Source organism: Littorina saxatilis, linkage group LG17 (genome assembly GCF_037325665.1).
Source record: "Littorina saxatilis isolate snail1 linkage group LG17, US_GU_Lsax_2.0, whole genome shotgun sequence".
NCBI classification, from domain to species: Eukaryota; Metazoa; Mollusca; class Gastropoda; order Littorinimorpha; family Littorinidae; genus Littorina; species Littorina saxatilis.
The window spans coordinates 38,887,206-38,908,090 of NC_090261.1; the positions used below are offsets into that span (position 1 = coordinate 38,887,206).

The following is a 20,885-nucleotide window of genomic DNA, read 5'->3' on the forward strand; positions in this document are numbered from 1 at the left end:
GCCTTCTTCGATTCCTGTCCGGCCACACTTTTTCTCCAATTTTTGTCCCAGAAGCTCAAAGATATGATGACAGTCAGCACATTCACTACACCTGGGCTGTCATCGCCACTCTCCCCGGCAACTCCAGAGTTTTTCCCGTCAAGCTTTCTCTCATAACGTTTGGTCTTCCTTCTATTTTTTGCCTTCTTCGATTCCTGTCCGGCCACACTTTTTCTCCAATTTTTGTCCAAGAAGCTCAAAATATGATGACATTCAGCACAGTCACTACACCTGGGCTGTCATCGCCACTTTCCCCGGCGACTCCAGTGTTTTCCAGCCACATTTTTTCTCCAATTTGTGTCCAAGAAGCTCAAAGACATGATGACACAGCACATTCACTACACACAGGCTCTCATCACCACTTGCCCCGGCGACTCCAGTCTTTTCCCTGCCAGTGCAGGCACTTGGGGTCGATGCGGATAATGCGCTTGGACATGGCGCGCTCGTGCGAGTCAACCTGCTCCGTGTTCATGGTGATGATGTACTGGCCCTTGTAGTAGTTGATGAGGTTGAGGTGCTGCAGGGTGGACACCACGTCTTCCTTCTTGATCGATGTCTTCTCAGAAATCTCACTGCAAAGACAAGATCAAATTAATCATTACGGGAAACCTGATAAGATCGGGCAAGAGATAAGGAAATTGTAACAAAGCAACAAAAAAAGAAAACACAACAGGAACCAGTTACGGTAAATTCTTTATCAAATTTTCGCCAGACAGTTGCTGACTTCATCAGAATAGTAAGGATCGTAAGTAAGCCTCAAGATTGAAGATACGCCGTAAGAGTGGACAAAATAATATTTAAATCAATAACAAACCATCTGACACTGACATTTTAGACTTACAGCTACCACACTGATATAATCTTACCAGCATCAAAACAGTTACCACAACCTGCTGTTAACAAGGATAATTGACACACTTTGACACATCCGATTTTCTAGACAGATGGTGTCCAACCACAACAAAAAATCAAACTTCACAGCAGGAGATGAAGAAACATAATCTTGACAAACTTGATGGTGATGCTGGGTTGTTCCCCTTGTTCGGTGGGCTTCATCTTGAGCAGGATTTCCATGATCGTCTGAGACCAGTAACTACGGTAACTCAGAAGTCCCAAGTCAGACAGGGGCTTCTCAGGAGACCCCGTTTTACATTCCACTTTGGACAACTCGTAACCTGCAAGAAAAAGTCACTCAAGGATCACAGTGAAGTTATGTCATTTTAAGTTTCAGCAAACAAGAATGCATAGTCTAGTTTACGTCATCACATGCAGCAAACAAGAACTTCCATTATTCATTCAACAATACAGTGGAATACACCCTCCCCCCCCCCCTTCCTTTTGAAGACCACCCCAATTTAAGACTTTCTCCTCTTTAATAACTTCTTTTTTTTTTTTAGATTTTCTGTTCGAAACCTCTGTAAATTTACTTATGTTTTTAGTCTCCCTCCTTTTAACACCTAATTTTCTCAGTTTTTTTGTTGGGGGGGGGGGTGGTGGTGGTCATAAAAGGGTGGTTTTACTGTACATAAAAACGTTTCACTCATTCATTTTTCCCCAGAGGATCTTTACTATTTAAGGCAGACAAAACTAAAACGCAGAGCAATAAAAGGCCTATGTTTGGATACTTACTGAACTCGATGAGAAGCTTGCCATAGCCTTTGCGTTGGTAGGGAGGTAGAGTGAGGATACAGGCAACATTGTAGTCCTCAGAAGATTCTTTCTCCTGAAAGAGTTATGTTTTGTTTTCTTTAGATAATTATAAATGTTTCAAATTCTGGAAAACTTTGTCTTGCTTTTTTTAGTTCAAGTTTCAAAAAGGATACACCACAACTACATTGATCTTTTCGTATTTCTTTGTTGTTGTTTTACTTCACCAGTCTAAGACTTCTAAAAAAATATAACACCAGAAAAGATGCTTCACAAAATCACTTTTACAGCATCAATTCTTGTACAATGTACAGTTCCCAATCAGTCAATGTTGATTTTTGTATGCCCTGCGCCTGTTTGAATTCGTGACAGTTGGTGTTACTGCCATACAACAATTCACATCTCACAACTGATCTGATTTGCAAATACTGTGGAACCTGTTTGTAGCGACCACCCATGGGACCAACCCAAAGTGGTCCTCATAGACCGATGGTCGTTATGGAAAGGTGAATCTCGTCAAGGTTTCTTTCGAGTAATCATAATGGGCAGGGGGTCATTATCAAGAGGTGGTCGCCAGGGCAGGTTTGAATGTATCAATGACTATATTACTGTTGTGTGTTTGTTATCAGCCACAATGTCCTTTCTCATTCTTAGATAAAAAAAAAAGTATTGTTGTAATGTATTGTATAGTATTACTAAGAAACAAATGAATGGCCTGACCTTGGAGAAGAAGCCCACCATGTGGTATCCTCTGTTGTCGTACTCGCACATGACGTAGAAGAGGAATGGATCAGTGTCGTAATACAGCGTTTTGTGGTCTAGAAACAGCTTGGCTAGAAGACAGAGATTTTGAGCGTATGCCTGCACAAAAACAAGACAAGCCAGCATTCAGTTGTGAGATCATAAGATTAAAATAATTTGTTTGTAACCCAAACAGTCAAACTAAAAACTATATTGTTAATATGAAAAAACAATGTTGTTATGGCCATTCCTAAACTGCTGAGGTTAGTGTTGTAAAATCGTCCTCATTCACAAAAGTCAATGGAAGAATGGAAAAGTTTTTATCTTTACAGACCAGGATGTGATATATAAAAATCAACCATTACTTGTAAAAGTAAAAAAAAATACCCTGTTGCTAGTTTTCTTTACATAATATTTTCAGGGCTAACACCAAACAAAAGTGAAAAACCGAAAGGCCAGGGTGGCAGGGGTAAAGAACAGCCTCTCCTGGTACCAAAATGTATGTTAATAAATGATAAAATAACACACATTTTGCCTCCATCAACCATCCAAACTAAAAATAAATAAAAAGTTTTAAGTTGTACCCCAAGAAAGTTTTCAAAAACCGGATTTCCGGTGAGAACTGGAAAGGTGTTAGCCCTGTATTTAGTTCTCAAACTTACGCTACACAAAAAGTACTGCAAAAAAAAGGTTAAAACAGCTCAGAATACACCTCCAATTACACTAACCTTGTTCTTTCGACCATCAATCTCAAAGAAGGAAATGTTGTTTTTTCTGTAGATCTCGTTGCCAGGAGGGTGACGGTGCAAGCATTTTGCCTGATGAAGAAAACACAGTTAGTAACTCATCACATAAGCAAGTTTATGAAACGTATAACTAAGATCTGATAACCGAGATCTGATAACTGAGATAATCAAATATTTTGAAAAGGCCTGAAAGTATGCCCCCCCTCCATTTGTCATTGAACAAAAAGCAAACCCATGCAATCTGGGGATCAAAATAAAAATCTTTGCAGCACTGAAAATGCCTGAATTAGCAGAAAATTCAAAAGTATACTTGGAATGATACAGGCAATCTACGGACTCTCTCCCCCTTGAACATGTACTTGCTTCATTCTTTTTTTGTGGACTGAGATGAAGACGACATGCTGTTGAGATAACCACACACATTTTGCTCAACATTTAAAAAAGACAGACTGATGCAAAACAAGTCAAAAGCATTTCTGAAATATTGAAACATGAAAATGCACCAAAGACATGTGTTTCATACTTACTAAATGTCTTTCCAAGCACTTGTTGCTTTTGAGGTATTTGAGGCAGTATTCACAGAGGTATAGAATGGGATTGTTTGTCAGCTCCTGAAACAAACAGAGATTTGTCATTTCAAACTTCCTAATGATTGCGATAATCAGCTCCTCCTTCGAGTAATGAACTTCTGAATCCTGTCCTAATGCCGATTCCACTGTGCAGCTGCATGGAAAACCTGACCATAGATTTCTCACAAATAAAGCATACAGTGACAGCTAAACGTCATTCACCGAAGTTTCTACCACAGACATACATACATACGCACGCACGCATAGACAGACAAACATGACGATCGCATGGGCTACACTTACGTGAGCCAAAAATGAACTGTTAAACAAAATTACAAACCAGTAAATACTGAAAGTACAGCTCCAATATACCGCTGAATCTGTGACAGCTTAATTAACATTACCCGCTATTACGGGCTAGTCGTGTGACAGAGAGTTTTCTTGCACACGAGACTGTAGATGTTTCACGACGGCTTTAGCCGGAGTGAAACAGCAGCAGTCGAGTGTGCAAGAAAACTCTCTGTCACACGACTAGCTCGTAATGGCGATTATGTCTCACAGCTTCAACAGAGGAGAGAACAAACACGTTTTGCGTACTCACGCTTGATAAACCTAAACACAGGAGCAGCCATTGTGGAGAGATCTACTTTTTGACGAAAGTGACCGAACAACTATAATTGACGTCTCGGAATATGTGAATGACGTCACAGTCATCGTCACAGTCTGTATCTTTTGAAGCATCGCAATCTTCATGACGTCTTTCTGTGTCTGCATCCGCGAAATGTTTGTTCTTTCCGGGATCTTTGTCATCTATGTTCACAACTCTGTCCTTATAGTGTCAGACTAACAGGCCTCCTGAGCGAGCCACTTTCCAAGGGCAGCTAAATTCGCGTATGGAAACAGTACTGTCGTCTGGGATGCCGTTTTCAGTATTCTGAGCGTTGAAGAATTTGTTAAGAGAAGAAACGATAACAGCAGGAGAAATAAAAGTCGTGTGTGCATTTTGGGGTTTTTGGGGGGACGATTTCGAGTTTGAATCCGTTCTTGCACATGCTCCAAAGCGCGTAACATACAATCTTGCACACGTTTGCTTTAGTAGTGGCAAAGAAGGAAAGCGTGTGACATACATTTATATCTCACAGCTTATTACAACCAATTAACAGCAATGACTATATGGTACAGTTGTACTTGCCATGAAAAGACACCTTTGGGGCCAGGCAAAAGTGTCCCAATATTGCAGGTGGTCTGTTATGGCAGGGATATTTTGGTAAAGATAATCGACAAAGGGACAACAATAGGTGTCCTTTCATGGGAGGTGTCCACCCCACGAATGGGCCTCAAATCACAGGTACCACTGTACCACAAAGCGATGGAACTGACCTGAGGGTAGGGAGAGAAGTACCAAGGCTTAATGCGCCACCGACCAATCTCTATCAATTCAACATTCTTCATGCGTGTGACCACATCGTCGTGGTGAGCGACCATGCTTCCTGTCTGTCTAGGGGCGAACTGGCCTTCCTGCGAGTCCGTCTGCAATGGACAGAAAAAGGACAAACGATGAATATCTGTGCCTGCTGATGCAGTGCAGTTTACCTAGACCCACACAGGAAAAGTGAAACTCAAACAGTGTCAAAAAGTGAGACATACTCATAATAGAATTTGTAAACAGAATGGGTTCTGCAAATCACCTTTATCCCCATTCCTATCCTTCTTATAACATAAAAAATCTCACTCTATTAAACCATAGATAAAAAAAAAATAAAAAAAATTAATAAAAGAAAATGTTTTCCACTGTCCATTTAAAAAAAAAAGTTATACATTGCTGCCAACTACAACAGTAAAAGGCAGGTCAATATCACAGTTATTAATGAGAGCTGAGTCATGCCACATTCATGTTAACATAACATTTTTGTGAGTATATTTTATGGTACATATTACAATCCTCTAAGCTGGCATAAAGACGTGGTGAAGACAGATGAGTAAGAGGGTAAGAAATGGAGGTAGGATAAAGATTGAGGCAAGAATCTTTCTTTCTTTCTTTATTTGGTGTTTGACGTCGTTTTCAACCACGAAGGTTAGAGGCAAGAATAAATATATGCTAATATGGGTATATGGGTAAGGGGGGGGGGGGGGGGGGGGGAGGGGGAGGGGCTGCATGGGGGGTGGTGATGGACAGAGAGAAGCCAATATCATGGTTCGGGCCAGGCAGACTGCAAGTGCAAGGTGATATCCACCATTTCAACCCGTCTGAGTTTAGAATTTATGAAAGGTAAGTTAAATGCTGTTAACTGACTGTATAATTCTAGGAAACAACACTTTCAGGGCTCAAAAGAAACAATGACACAGAAGAGAAGACAAGATCAGACATAGCTTAGGCGATAAGGAATTTAATGCTGCAAATTTGAGGCAAAGCAAACCCTGTGGTTCAGAAGACGGGTTCCACAGTAAAGTTCAATATTAGCGTCAGAAACATTATTTGGGAGCGCTGTGGTGGCCGTTGTGGCCAGTCAAAGTAGTTGGTTGCTCAGTTTTGACTAACATGATTGGCCATAGTAAGGAACTTACTGCTCCACCGGTGTCGAACATTGCTGTGACCGTGCTGAAATAATTGACCGGACACATTTTGCGAATCTCGACGTTTATTGCCAACAAGAATCTGTAATGGTTGAAGTATCATGAATTATGACCAACTTGGCTACTAAGCAGTAATTACACGCAATACATCAAAGAGGGGTTCTTATTGACGTTCAAAGCAGCTGTGCCAAAGCCAAAGACAAAAGCTAAGAAAGTGGCATAGCAAACTGCGTGAGCGACATCGTGTTTTTTTGCATAACATAGAGTGATTTCTTTAACCATTTAACCGATTCCTTCACATTCAAAAATATAAAACTAAGTATCAAAAAAGTCGAAAATCTCAAAACAGTTCATCTGCACCGGGGGTGCAAAAAAGAAACGCACCGGACATGTCACCGGATGTTTACCATCGCGCCAGCCTGTGAATTGCTAAAGAGCACGCCTTCGTCTGAAGACTGTAAGTATATTACTGGGTTTTACTACAGAAATGTATTATGTATGACATTAAAAGAATGTACAAGTCCTTATTAAATGAATGTATTCTTTATCCTGATATTGTCGGATGGATTAAATGTGATCGATGCATGCCGTTGCTTTGATCGCAACTTGTGTACGATAGCGGCAGGATAGCACGTGTACTTTTTCAAAGAGAAAAGGCCATTCAGACATAAAGATTCAGGCAGGGAATAATGTATCTGGTTTGTAAGCTTACTTCTGGAATGTATATACCACTAATCGTACGTGTTCAATGTCTGAAAAATGTACTCTATGTGTTTCTGCACTGCTAGATCTGCGCAGTTTGTGGAAAAAAGTATGGGAAGCCATTTGTGTCAAAACAAGCTCGAATGTTAACATTTCTCTATTGTTTTTTGTTTTTACAAATTCGGCGAATTTTCTTAAATAAAACCGTTATAGTCATAAATGGCTATCAGAATATGTCTGCAAATGCTTATGTGTGCGCGCATGCGTACCAGAGAGAGAGAGAGAGAGAGAGAGAGAGAGAGAGAGAGAGAGAGAGAGAGAGAGAGAGAGTTATCTGCTGTCACATTGTTTTTCACAACATAGGAAAAGGTGTTTTAATTGTCTATGTTGTCACTTTTGGATTGCAGAGACGCCATGTGAAACTCTACAAATAGACAGGAACTAAGCAAAACATGTCAAGAAAGTATCAACGCCTTGATCATTTCAGTAAATATGGAGAACCTGCTAACAAAAAGGTGGTTATTGACTGGAAGTTATGTGCGTTGTGTCAAATTAGTTCAAAAGAGCCACTCATTTGCCCAGCTAAGAAGGACGGTGTAGGTTACAAATATGTGGCTGAAAACCTTACACAATTTCAAAGTCTTGGAGAGTTACCGATCCCTGTATCACTGGAACTATTGGACGAAGGACATGGACTGGAGAATGCTTTTAAAGCGCATAGTGCTTTGTGGCATAAGTCTTGCAGAACGAAAGTAAGTAGCACTGTTCTCACACGGAAAAGAAAACAGGATGAAGTATCGGTGAGTCCTGCTAAAACTCGGAAGTCGACTGTTTCTTCTGACTGTATCAACAATGTGTGCTTTTTCTGCGATGAACCATCCGGAAGTGCAGGGTTTCATAGCGTGTCAACAATTCCAGTGGATACCAAAGTCCGTAACCATGCTAAAATTATCAATGACCAGCTTGTCCTTAGGAAGCTTGCGCCTGGTGATATGGTAGCAACTGAAGCAAAATACCACAAGAAATGTATGAATGCCTTTTTTAGGCGAGAACCAAAGTTACATCTGGACAATGTGGAGGCAGATGGGGACCAGAGGATCAAAGATGTTGCTTTTGCAGAACTTGTTGCATACATTGAAGACTTCCGAGACAAGCCAGAAACAGCACCCGTTTTCACAATGTCACACATGTGCCAGCTGTACATCTCACGTTTAGCAGATCTTGGTTTGAAAGATTCCTATGTGCATACAACAAGACTTCGAGAAAAGCTCCTATCAGCTGTACCTGATCTTGTTTCAGGGTAAAGAGGCTGTCCTTGCATTTGATAGGGACATAGGAGATGCTCTTAAATCAGCATGTAACACTGGTTCTGATATTCTTCAGCTTTCCAAAGCTGCTCAGATAGTGAGGAAAGAAATACTCAAGTCACAACAGGTCTTTCAAGGCAGCTTCAAAGACAGATGCCAAGAAGAATCAGTCCCATCGTCTTTAAACACGCTGGTTAGCTTCATATTGAAAGGACCATCTGTTGTTGAGCAGCACCAACCCGACAGTGACCCTCAGCAACAAGCTGTCTTGACAATTTCTCAATTGATTGCATTCAACTGTAAAAAATCTTCAAAGACAGGAGCTGTTCACAGGCGAAATCGGGAAAGGGAGACTCCGTTGCCTATATACATCAGCCTAAAAATACACGCTGACACTAGAAACAAAGATCTGGTGGAAACAATGCACACTCTTGGAATCGGAATTTCGTATGCCCGGGTGCTTTGTATTTCTACAGAGGTAGCTAGCAAGGTATGTGCTAAGTTTGAAGAAGAAGCAGTTGTTGTACCAACAAAGATGCTGAAAAACGTCTTCACGATAGGAGCTGTGGATAACATTGACCACAACCCTTCTTCAACAACAGCTACACACTCTTTTCACGGCACCAGTATTTCGTTGATGCAACACAGAGTGAGTGAATGCGAGGGTGAAGAACAAGCAGTCCCTCTCATTGGTGAGAAAAGCAACCAACCTCGAAGTATTCCTCTGCTTCCTGCTGCATACACCAACGTCATGCCTGTACCTTGCACATCAAAAGAAAACTTTGTACCAGACGTCCAAGGACCTTGCAGACCCTGCGTCAGCAAAGAAATCGACGGCAAGGAATCAGAATATGAGTGGCTGCGGCATGTTCATGCCTTTCTTGAGAGCAATCCAGCGAAAGAAAATGAAAACATTTCGTGGGCAGCATACCATGCATCACAGCTCAGAACTGATGACAGGCCTGTGTCAAGGATAGGACTGATGCCCCTTCTGTCTGACAATGCACATTCAGTAGCTTTGATCCGCCATGTCATGGATCTCATCAAATGCGCAACTCAACACCTCAATCCATCACAGACCCCCATCTTAACCATGGACCAGCCACTATTCGCAATCGCAAAAGAGATACAGTGGCAATGGCCGGCAGAGTATGGTGAGCAGAACTATATCATCATGCTTGGTGGTCTCCATATTGAAATGGCTGCCTTCAAAACCATCGGCGATTGGTTGAAGGGTTCAGGGTGGGTCAGTGGGGTGGCAGACGCTGGTGTTCTTCTACCAGGTATTGCAGAGTCGTGTGTCAAAGTTACTCATCTGAAGAGAACTCGACACATCCATCAGATCACCGCAGTGGTTCTGCACATACTTCAGCAGCGAGCGTACATGAAGTTCAGACACCTGTCAGATCAAGTCATTACCTTTGAGGAGTGGCAGACAAACACTGCTGAAGAACAACCACAGTTCAAATACTGGTCACTGGTGTTGGAATTTGAACTCTGCATTCTGCAGCTGGTACAGTCAATCCGAATCGGAAACTTTCAGATGTATGTGCAATGTTTGACAGCACTCATCCCCTGGTTCTTTGCGCTTGACCATGTCAACTACTCACGCTGGTTGTCTGTCCATATCCGTGACCTCACAGCCCTTGAGACGACTCACCCGGATGTGTTCCGCCATTTCTGTGCTGGAGCATTCGTGGTCAGGAAAACAAAACGCAGGTTCTCTTCAATAGCCCTGGACCATGCCCATGAGCAGTGCAATGCCCAGATCAAAGGAGATGGTGGAGCGATAGGCCTTACGAACAATCCAAGTGCACTGAGACGCTGGATGATCGCCGGACCGGAGATATCAAGGATCGTGAAAGAATTCGAAGATCAAGTTTGTAGGAAAGACAATACCTGCAAGGATCACCATGAGCAGCAACCAAGTGTCCAAACCTCATTTGCCTCCCAGGTGAATGCACTAGTCAGCAAATTTGAGGAAATAGGGAACCCTTTTGAAGAAGACAGCAAATACCTGTTTGCTCTGGACACAAGAGACATCATGAGTACTGAACATGTTGACGCCATGCTGAAGGTCACGACAGTGGGAAAAGCGCTGTACGATACCTTTGTTGAAGAACGCTTTGTTCAACGGACAAAGTCAATTGCTGCACCGATCAACAAGATCAACCTTCCACTGTTCTCAAACCATAAAGCGAAGCCAAAACCAAGATTGAAAGGAAGTCTGGCAGCACTCAAAAATGACTGTGCTTTATTTTCAAGGCTATACATTGCCTGTCAGACAAGAGATGGGAACCTGGACGAGTTCTTCAAGCATGAAAACCAGCCATGGCCACCCTCACTGTCAACACTTGGTGACATCAGAGCAGGTACAAAGACTGATCTGCTCGTCTGCTTGACAGATCATCCTGCAAAGACAACAGAAGACAACCCTGCCCACTGCCTGGGTGAAACAGATGCTGCAAGTTCTACCACTGGGAGTCAAAACGAAGCACAAGATTCATCCGAGATTCCTGCTGAAGTTCTGGATGACACAATTGGCACATTACTTCAAGACCCCCCAGATGAACTTGACGAGGTGTTGAGTGAAGCCGTCATTGTTCCTCTACCTGACAGTACTCCAAACGTGGATGCCAAGGTTCTTGACGGAGCAGCAATTGTCCAGATGCTGTTACCAAAAGGTGCAAAGACTTTTGAAGACTATGTTGACAGCATTTTCCTGCCATATGTTGTGAGAAACTCTGAAGGAACATCACGGATAGACATTGTTTTTGATGTATACAGCAGCAACAGCATCAAAGCAGCAACAAGAGAAAGGCGAGGGTGTGGCTTACGTCGAAGAGTGTTGCCTAAAACTTCCCTGCCGGCAAATTGGCAAAGTTTCCTTCGAGTTGATGACAACAAAACTGAATTATTTCAGTTTATTGCACAAAGACTTTGTGACAAAGCAGAGCTGAAGAATCAGATCCTCGTGTGCACGTTTGGAAACAAGGTTCTGTGTTGTTCAAACTCGCTGAAAGAAACTGCTCATCTGCAACCATGCTCACACGACGAGGCTGACACCAGAGTCTTTCTGCATGTTTCTGATTGCGTGAGAGATGGGTTTGACACTGTTCTTATCAGAACCACAGATACAGACGTTCTCGTACTTGCTGTGTCTGCAGTCAACGTGTTACCACTGAGAGAACTCTGGGTAGCCCTGGGGGTAGGGAAGCACTTTAAGTACATTGCAGCCCATGAAATAGCAGCCAATTTAGGACCAGAAAAATCCAGAGCGTTGCCAGCGTTTCATGCCTTCACGGGTTGTGACACGGTTTCTTTCTTTGCTGGCAGAGGGAAGAAAACTGCATGGAACACATGGAGACTGTACCCTGAGGCCACAGAAGCCTTTCTCATGATGATGGACATGCCTGCTGTTCCAAGTGACAAACTCATGAAAATACTGGAAAGGTTCGTCATCATCATGTACGAACGCACAAGTTCAGAACAGACTGTCAACAAGGCCAGACAAAGTATGTTCACCAAAGGGAAGAGAACTCTGGAAAACATACCACCCACATCTGGTGCTCTTCAACAGCACACAAGAAGGGCTGTTTACCAGGGTGGCTTCATCTGGGGTCAGTGTCTGCTGAAAGAGCCTGATCTACCAAGTCCAGCTCAGTGGGGGTGGGAGAAGGATGCAGGTCAGACCTGGCGACCGTTGTGGACCACCCTGCCGCAAGCCCAAGAAACTTGCTATGAACTCATACACTGTGGCTGCAAACAAGGATGTAGAGGCCGCTGCAAATGCTCAAAGGCAAACCTGCAGTGCACAGCGCTGTGTTTCTGTGGTGGGGACTGCAAACGTGATTAGCCGCGTATGAACAACACGCAGACCTCTTAGTAGTATTTACTTCAAGGTAAGATTTATGTCAAGCACAATCTCATCGGTTCTTATTTTCCTCTTGTTATTTCATCGTAGTTTTGGTTTGTATTGCATTTGTTTTTGCCGGGAAATTCTTACTCATGATAAGTGGCGCCGGTGAAGAAAATGTACGTGGGCGGAATGGGTTACCTTGTTTAACGCTCTATTGTGGCTATCATGGGCCCCGTACAAGGTGTTTCTGACGCTAAATTTGCAGGCTAATGTGTCCACAAGGTGTATGCAAAAAATCATGCTTTGCCTCAAATTTGCAGTATCAGCCTGATATTCGACCCTTATCGCCCTAACTAACAGAGGATGAACAGGTTTGACAATTCAGTCTGAGATACACAGGTTATAGGCGATGTGAGAAACCGGTTAGTTTTTTGTGCACTTCAGTTCCACTCCTTCACCTGTTCGCCAGAGAAACCAGCATCAGTACATGTGCACCAAACAAGAAAACATGCAAATAACATTAACAACACGAGCTTAGAATTATCAATAAATATCAAATCAACACAAAACAAATAAAACAAAAGCAAACCAATAAAACCCTCAACTTAAATTACAACTGGGAGACGTTAGAGAAAGAAATAGAACTAAGGTCAACAACTAGCGTACCAAAAATGTATTGCAGAACTCACTTGGAAAAAAGCCACTTTATATTTGAACTATTAACCAAAGCATAGCAAATCTTGCTTTAAACCAAAGACAATACTGAAGATAGACTGTATCCCAACTTGCAGGCACAAATCTAAATTCATTTATGATGAAGAAAATATGTTTACTGCTTTAGTTAATTGAAACAGTAAAGAAATAAATCTGATCTAATTATTTCCCTCTCTTTAATTATAAAAAGAAATGGTCACCTAGTACAAAAAATAACAACACAGAAACACAAACAAGTCGCGTAATGCGAAATTACTACATTTAGTCAAGTTGTCAAACTCACGGAATGAAACTGAACGCACTGCATTTTTTCACCGAGACAATACGTGGCAGCTTCGTCAATCCCCCGCACGTGTAAAACGCAGTGAAATTGACAAGCCAGTCAGAATAGCGTGGTAGCGGTTGCGTTTAGCAGGATAGCGCGTTTTTCTGTATCTTTATTCTTTTTAACTATCTGAGCTTGTTTTAAATCCAAACATAACATATCTATATGTTTTTGGAATCAGGAACCGACAAGGAATAAGATGAAATTGTTTTTAAATCGATTTCGGAAATTTAAATTTAATCATAATTTTCATATTTTTAATTTTCAGAGGTTGTTTTTAATTTGAATATAACATATCTATATGTTTTTGGAATTAGAAAATGATGAAAAATAAGATGAAATGGTTTTTGGATCGTTTTATAAAATAACATTTTTAATTACAATTTTCAGATTTTTAATAACCAAAGTCATTAATTAATTGTTTAAGCCTCCAAAATGAAATGCAATACCAAAGTCCGGCCTTCGTCGAAGATTGTTTAGCCAAAATTTCAATCAATTTCATTGAAAAATGAGGGTGTGACAGTGCTGCCTCAACTTTTACAAAAATCCGGATATGACGTCATGAAAGACATTTATCGAAAAAATGAAAAAAACCGTCTGGGGATATTATTCCCGGGAACTCTCATGTAACATTTCATAAAGATAGGTCCAGTAGTTTACTCTAATTCGCTCCACACACACACACACACACAGACACACATACACCACGACCCTCGTCTCGATTCCCCCTCTATGTTAAAACATTTAGTCAAAACTTGATTAAATGTAACAAAAGGAAAGTGGGAGGAGGGGAGAGACTGAAGAAGGGTCTATTACACACAATATATATACAGTGGTCGCCGCTTATAAAAAACGCGGTTAATAAAAACAGCCGCTTTTTAAATACAGTCTGGTCCGGTCCGGATTTACCACTATATAACCTATGTAAAATTTCGCCGGTTAAAATACAGGGGCCGTTTAATAAAAACACTTTTTGTTCATTTTCTCTCTGCTCAGAGGGTTAGTAGTTGCCTTCTGGTCGTGAATTCTTGTCAGTAAACCGTTAGATGACAATTCAAGACACTTCAGCGTTTGTGTGAACAGTGATCACACCCTTGTAAACTGTCAGATGACAACTCACACCCTTGTCAGTAAACCGTCAGATGACAATTCAACACTGTCTGGTCTTTCTTCTCACTGGATAAGCAGTGAAACTGAAAATGGCTTCAAATTCAGCTTTAGCTTCAAAGAAAAGAAAAAGAATGGATCTGACATCCAAAGACAAAGTTGACTTGCTTGATCGCTACCGAAAGCTGAATGCAAGAAGTATGAGGGAGGGCGCTGAAATTTTGGGTGTGTCGGCATCATTTCTGTGCCAGACACTAAAAAAAGAAGACGAAGTTACGACTTTGGGGTTTGAACACGCTGCCAAGTTTGAAACTATGGGAGGGGAGATCTGTGACTTTTTGCGCAAACAGCCCCTAAATCAGATGACCATAGAACAATGCCGCGGCAAACTGTGATGTGCGATACATGTACATATTCTGAATCGTTTTTATTTGTCATTAAAATGCTTTTGGTAAAGTTTCAAAACGGTTGTACGGTGTAATCAGTTTAGCTTGTATGCGTGCGTCGGTCTTCTTACCTTTCGTTACTGATGGACATGTTCAACACATGTTCAACACGCAGCCGTTTATTAAAAACGCCGCTTATTAAAAACACTTTTGTTCGGTCCCAAGGTGTTTTTTTTTTATAAGCGGCGACTACTGTATAAGAATGAAACTTTTCAACAACACATTGCTAGCAACTTGACCTGAGTTTATCATAAGTCAAAACAAAGGACTCAACAAACTGTCCAAAACTTTCAAGATGATTTTTGGAAATAACTCCCGTCTGGTTTGTATGGGTTGTGGAAGAGTGACCTTTTCTTGCAAAATATCTGCCAAACATTGAGGGGCCAATCAGTAGCGAGCGGTGTGTGTGAAAACATGGATGGGAATCACGTGTTTCCAACATTCCCGTTGCTAGTGATTGGTCCCTCCAATTCCCCCCGCGGGTTAAGGGGAAGAATTTACCCGATGCTCCCCAGCATGTCGTAAGAGACGACTAACGGATTCTGTTTCTCCCTTTACCCTTGTTAAGTGTTTCTTGTATAGAATATAGTCAATGTTTGTAAAGATTTTAGTCAAGCAGTATGTAAGAAATGTTAAGTCCTTTGTACTGGAAACTTGCATTCTCCCAGTAAGGTCATATATTGTACTACGTTGCAAGCCCCTGGAGCAATTTTTTGATTAGTGCTTTTGTGAACAAGAAACAATTAACAAGTGGCTCTATCCCATCCCATCCCCCCCCCCCCCCCCCCCCCCCTCTTTCCCTGTCGCGATATAACCTTGAACGGTAGAAAACGACGTTAAACACCAAATAAAGAAAGAAAGGTCCCTCCAATGTTTGGCTGAGGTTTTGCAAAAAAGGTCACTCTTCATCAACCCATACCAGTAACCCAAGTTATTTCTGAAAATTGTCCATTCTGAGTTAAAGAGAATGTGGGTGAGTAGAGAAGAGGACTTGACCCTGGTGGAGGTATATTTTTTATTCGTACCAGTAGCACTTGATTGGGCAATAGTCTCGGAGGTGGAGGCGGAGGCGGATGATCTCTAGCCTGGCTTGCAGGCTACGGGTACAACAAGCATAACAAACCATGCACCAAAAATAAAGCAAAAGAGAAAAAAAGCAGAATAAAATCACAGTACTCAACACATAAAATAAATCACAGATATTTTGTAAACTAAATGAATTATTTACAGAAATCAAACAAAAAATATATATAACATAAAATAATAGAAAAATGAAATTAGAAACAAACTGATATAAAAGGGAAATGAATGCGAAGCCGATTACACCAAAGAACGAAGAATAAACATTGACACCGTGACTGTTCTCACAACCCCATAGAAACTAATTGATAGAATAAAAAGTAATTACAACTGTGTTACAGCATTTGCAATTTTACTTTTATATATTTCAGACAGCAAAGGTTGCAACAGAGGATGCATTCACATTATTTCTGCATGTTCATGAACACACACAAAACACATAATTATAACACACCACAGCAGCCCAGTTTTTCTCCTACATCAATCCTCGACTCGGCTTGAGAAAAAAGACAACATGAAAAATAAAAAGAATATGGCATCACACATGCGCACACTCAACCCCACCTACCCATGTGTACACATTTACAATAGCAGCATGCACACTTAGAACTTACGTTACAAAGTTAATATAGCACAAACACAGTACTTACGTCTTCTTCAAGCTTGCGTTTTCTGTTGAGCAGGTTGTTGTTTTTCTTGTTTAGTCCCCCAGTCATGCCCCCGCCCATGCCCCCACCACCCCCTGGAATAGGTGAGGGGGCGGGTGAAATTCCCCCAATGGGAAGAAGTACGCTGGTGCTTGCCCCATTTGGCAACTGCAGAACAAATAAGTTATTAATAACACACAGAATCATAAAGAAGTAAATTCAAATGATCATCCAGAATGCTTGCTCTTGCACAATAAGGTGTGTGTGTGTATGTGTGTTTGGGGAGTGGTCAATTTTGAGGTCACCAGCCAGGGCAGGTGAACCGGGAATTTGAACTCGCCTGACACGATTCCAGGCCTGTTTACCCTAAACCCGAGGCAAGAGTACTTTCTCAAAAAGTTGAGTGTATTTTTCAAAAAGTTGGTGTACTTTGCAAGCAAAGCCATATGGGCTAGGGAAAATGTACGCGTGGGTGCAAACGTGTTTGTGTAAGAATAGCATGTCTTGTGAACACCTTCAGAATTTAACTCCTTCCAATACAACAGGGATAAAACAATTTTATTTACCTGTCAGTTTATAGCATTATAACCAGTGTCTTCCAAACAGATTCTTTCTTTCTTTATGTGGTGTTTAACGTCGTTTTCAACCACGAAGGTTATATCGCGACGGTCCAAACAGATTGATAATGAAAAGATGAAGTTCGTGAAATAACATCTGCGGTTGACAGTGGCAAGTTCATTTTTACAATCATCTCAGAAAACATTGCTTCAGCACGGATTACAGCCTTTTCTTCTGGCAGGATTTGCTTTGCGGGAATGAACTTCATAATTCCTTGGCAGCTTTCAGCGGATTTCTTTGCAGCAACCTTGTCCAGGTGAGTTTTGGAAATGCAGTGTCGTTCGATGTCATATTTCCCAGCATGGGCAACGGAGAAATCTGATTTACAATACTTGTAGTGTGCATGACTTTTTCCCATAGTAGACTCCACAATTCCTGGCTCTTTCTTATATTTCTCCAAGAAAATCTGCTGCTTCTGCTGTTTACATTTGGTACAGTCATCCGAAACTGACACATTTTACCGCTTCATTTTGCCACGATTGTCCAGACGATCGCACGTGCCAACAACTGAACAAGGTTTCCACAGCTGAAGACTCGCTGTCATGGTTATCTCCCTTCGACCGAAACCGGTATCAGTTGTACCATCCCGTAATCAGCACACCAACACCGGAAAACGTATTCTAGACTTTTTCTTATGCGTATTTTGTGCGTGTGTCGCGTATTTGCGTACCGATAATAATTTGGCGTACAAAATACGCCCAAATCGTACTGGTAAACAGGTCTGCGATTGATACCCATCTCGGACGGCCAAGTGTACAGGAGCACATACATCCCTTTGATCACTTAATTTTGACTGGTCTCATTTGTCGATGATTTTAAGACTACCAGAATTCATTAAAGATCTAGTCACATGTTAGCGCAGACTTAAGGCAGAAGTTGAAACAGAATCAAATGCACTATTTTCAATCAATCACTTAATTTTATGGTAACACTAGCAGCAAAATACCGAATCTCTCCATCAATTTTAATCACTCAAATTCTAACTCACCTCAGGACTAGCCGGCCGAGAGCCATTGGTCATCTTGCTGGCCTGTGGTTCTTTTTTGGGAGTCTTTGCGTCCTTCTTCGGCAGTTCTGCCTTTGTGACATCCATACGCTCCTCTGGCACCCATTCGTCCAGCCGTTTGTTGACTGTTGTGACAGAGATAAATTAATTAAACATCTGCAATATTTATTGTTGACAGGAATCATGCATTGATTGCACAGGGTGTTTTCTTCAGCTAGCCTAACACTGCTCATAGCTAAAACTTTCCTGATTAAAAAACAGTAATAATACCAGAAACATTCAGTTAACACAAGCATTGGTCTTACCTTTTTACCCTAATCAACATGCAAATGAGCACAGTGCACACCTCAGCAAATCTGCTTTAGCAATACTTTATCTACATTTCTAGTACATGCGCTGATCCAGTATTACCATAATACCAAACCAATCAGCACAACAATGAAAAGCACAAGACAAACAGTAAAAACTAAGACTAGACAAAATGTTTCAGTGTACGTCAGGACCTACGTGTATATTTTCAAGTTTACAGTGTTAGTTCCAGACACAGAGTACAATACCTAGGTTAGATGGATTCAAAATATATTTTGATCAACATGTCGTGGCTGATAAAAATTGTTGTGTAAAAAGACAAACCATTTGTCAAAGCTATTGGAGATTCCGCCGACAAGGGGTCACAATGCATCAGATGAACCAAAGCATGCGTAAATGACTGAAGTCAGTGAAGACCGAGGAACAACACTGATTTCATACATCATCAGCTGATTATTAAGCTTCTTATATCCATACCAGATGAGATGAACACTGTACTTTTTGCTTTTCTATGAGCAACTACATAAACCCGAACTCACAATCATCGAAATGGATGTAGTATAGGGGCTTCCCATTGATATCTTTCTTGCTGAGAATTTCTGCCCAATCTGCAAAGGAAAACAACTGTTCAATATTTTGACATCATAATATTAGCTTTTGGGCTGAGTGAACCACACAAATCACTGATCCAAAGAATTTTTCAACAGCAAAAACCTCAACTTTTGACAATGTTTGCTAGTGCTAGGGTATGTCTCTTTAAAAGTAGTAAGATTAAGAAGCCTTGGAAAGGCCAAACAAAACATCATTTCTATTACTATTATAGCGGACTGACTGGCATTTAACCTTTCTGGATTGGTTTTCCGACACTGTTGTTCCAAACAATGGTATGAGACTTACCACCCCAAATGTCCTGCCACTATCACTATCTGACAAAATCCTTTAAAATGTAAAAGTATGCTTGCTTCAACTTCAAGGAAGACAGCACCTTCATTACAAAGGTATTATATCGGGGGGGGGGGGGGGGGGTAGGAGGAAAACTGAGTGATGATATACTACTAATCTAATACTGAATACTAATACTATAATAGTAATAATCAGTAACTTATACGACAATGCTAGGGCACAGAAGTCAACATGATTATGCAGCCTGGTTTTTTTTCTGATCTGTGTAAATTGTAATGTGTACAAACTAACATATTTATATAAATCAAATGTATAGTTTTGTTATTCATCGTGCCTTACTCTGGAAAGGTAAAGGATACCGCACAAGAGAAAGAGAAAGAGAGAGAGAGAGAGAGTGTGGAGGGGGGACAGGGGAGATCACTCACGCCAGCCATCTCCATTGCTGAGCAAAACTGGAACTCTGCACCCTTCTATAAGCTCAATCTGAAAAATAGAGAGTATGTAAGGCTACGGGAAGGTATTAGAGTTACTTTAAACAATATATTGTATACAAAGAGGTCGTATAATAACAGCTTTTGCACAAAATATGCGGAAAAAAACTTCGAAAAGTACCTGCGCTTCCGCCATAATAGTCATGATTAATCCCGCACTAAATGTCACAGGTTCGAGCTTGCGCATTTGGCGTACTTTTTAGAGCATTACACAAAATCAGTAAACCATGGATTTGTTAATATAGGGATTAGGAAAATTTATTCAACAAAAGTTACTATATTTATTGTGAAGAGACGAATATTCGAATTCATATTTCTCGATTTACGGAGTTAGCTCCCTTCCATCAAACACCCCCCCCGGCCCCTCTCTCTCTCTCTCTCTCTCTCTCGTGGAAAAGACTGACTGACTGACTATTAGGGTTTAACGTCCTCTTAGACCAACTGGTCTATATTGTTTATTTATTTATTTTTAGGATTGGTATTGGTAATACGCTGAAGATATGGTGTGATACTTTGATTCGAACAAGCCCGCTGTGGCTGTCTTCTTCGCCGTGACACACCAGCATTGGGTTTGTCAGTCTCGTCAAATAATCAAAATACGATCATGATAATCAGAGACGAGAGATGATGCATGCGTGTCTTCGTGTTTTCCAAGCCCTGAGACTTTCGCTGTGAACGTGGGATCTTTTTCGTGCGCACGGGGGTGTTCGGACACCGAAGAGAGTCTGCACAAAGCCGGTTGACTCCGAGAAATAAATCTCTCCGCGCCGAACCGTGTGTGACGGGGATCGAACCCACGCTCAGTGATAGCGACCATCACTGGCGCGCTACCAACAGTGAGCTACGTCCCCGCCCCGTGGAAAAGAGGGACTGAAAAAGCAACAGCATGAAAGTTTACTGTGACACTCGGTTTGTCCGCTCTATCAGATTCCTAGCCCTGAAGCCGGCTTAGTCTGAGTACGGTCTGTCAGTCTATGCCATATTTTAGCTCTCAACACGCACCAAGTCAACCACACCGTCTGAGAGCCTCTCAACAATAACAAATTCGTAAAAAA

General features: G+C 41.4%; 1 protein-coding gene across 2 annotated transcripts; it reads right to left on the minus strand.

Moving 5' to 3' along the window:
• Positions 1-208: 208 nt before the first annotated feature.
• On the minus strand, positions 209-19,981 carry LOC138952380 (histone acetyltransferase KAT5-like). Of its 2 annotated transcripts, XM_070324041.1 has the most exons (13): positions 19,952-19,981; positions 19,765-19,822; positions 18,976-19,044; positions 18,110-18,252; positions 16,507-16,671; positions 15,802-15,873; positions 5,123-5,272; positions 3,701-3,784; positions 3,156-3,245; positions 2,407-2,547; positions 1,669-1,762; positions 1,052-1,214; positions 209-611 (listed from the first exon to the last, which is right to left on the minus strand). In XM_070324041.1, the coding sequence occupies exons 1-13, from the start codon at positions 19,973-19,975 to the stop codon at positions 395-397; spliced, it is 1,470 nt and encodes a 489-aa protein (XP_070180142.1). In that variant the 5' UTR covers positions 19,976-19,981; the 3' UTR covers positions 209-394. The 2 variants fall into 2 exon arrangements, with proteins under 2 accessions (XP_070180142.1, XP_070180143.1); XM_070324042.1 differs by lacking the exon at positions 15,802-15,873.
• Positions 19,982-20,885: the final 904 nt, after the last annotated feature.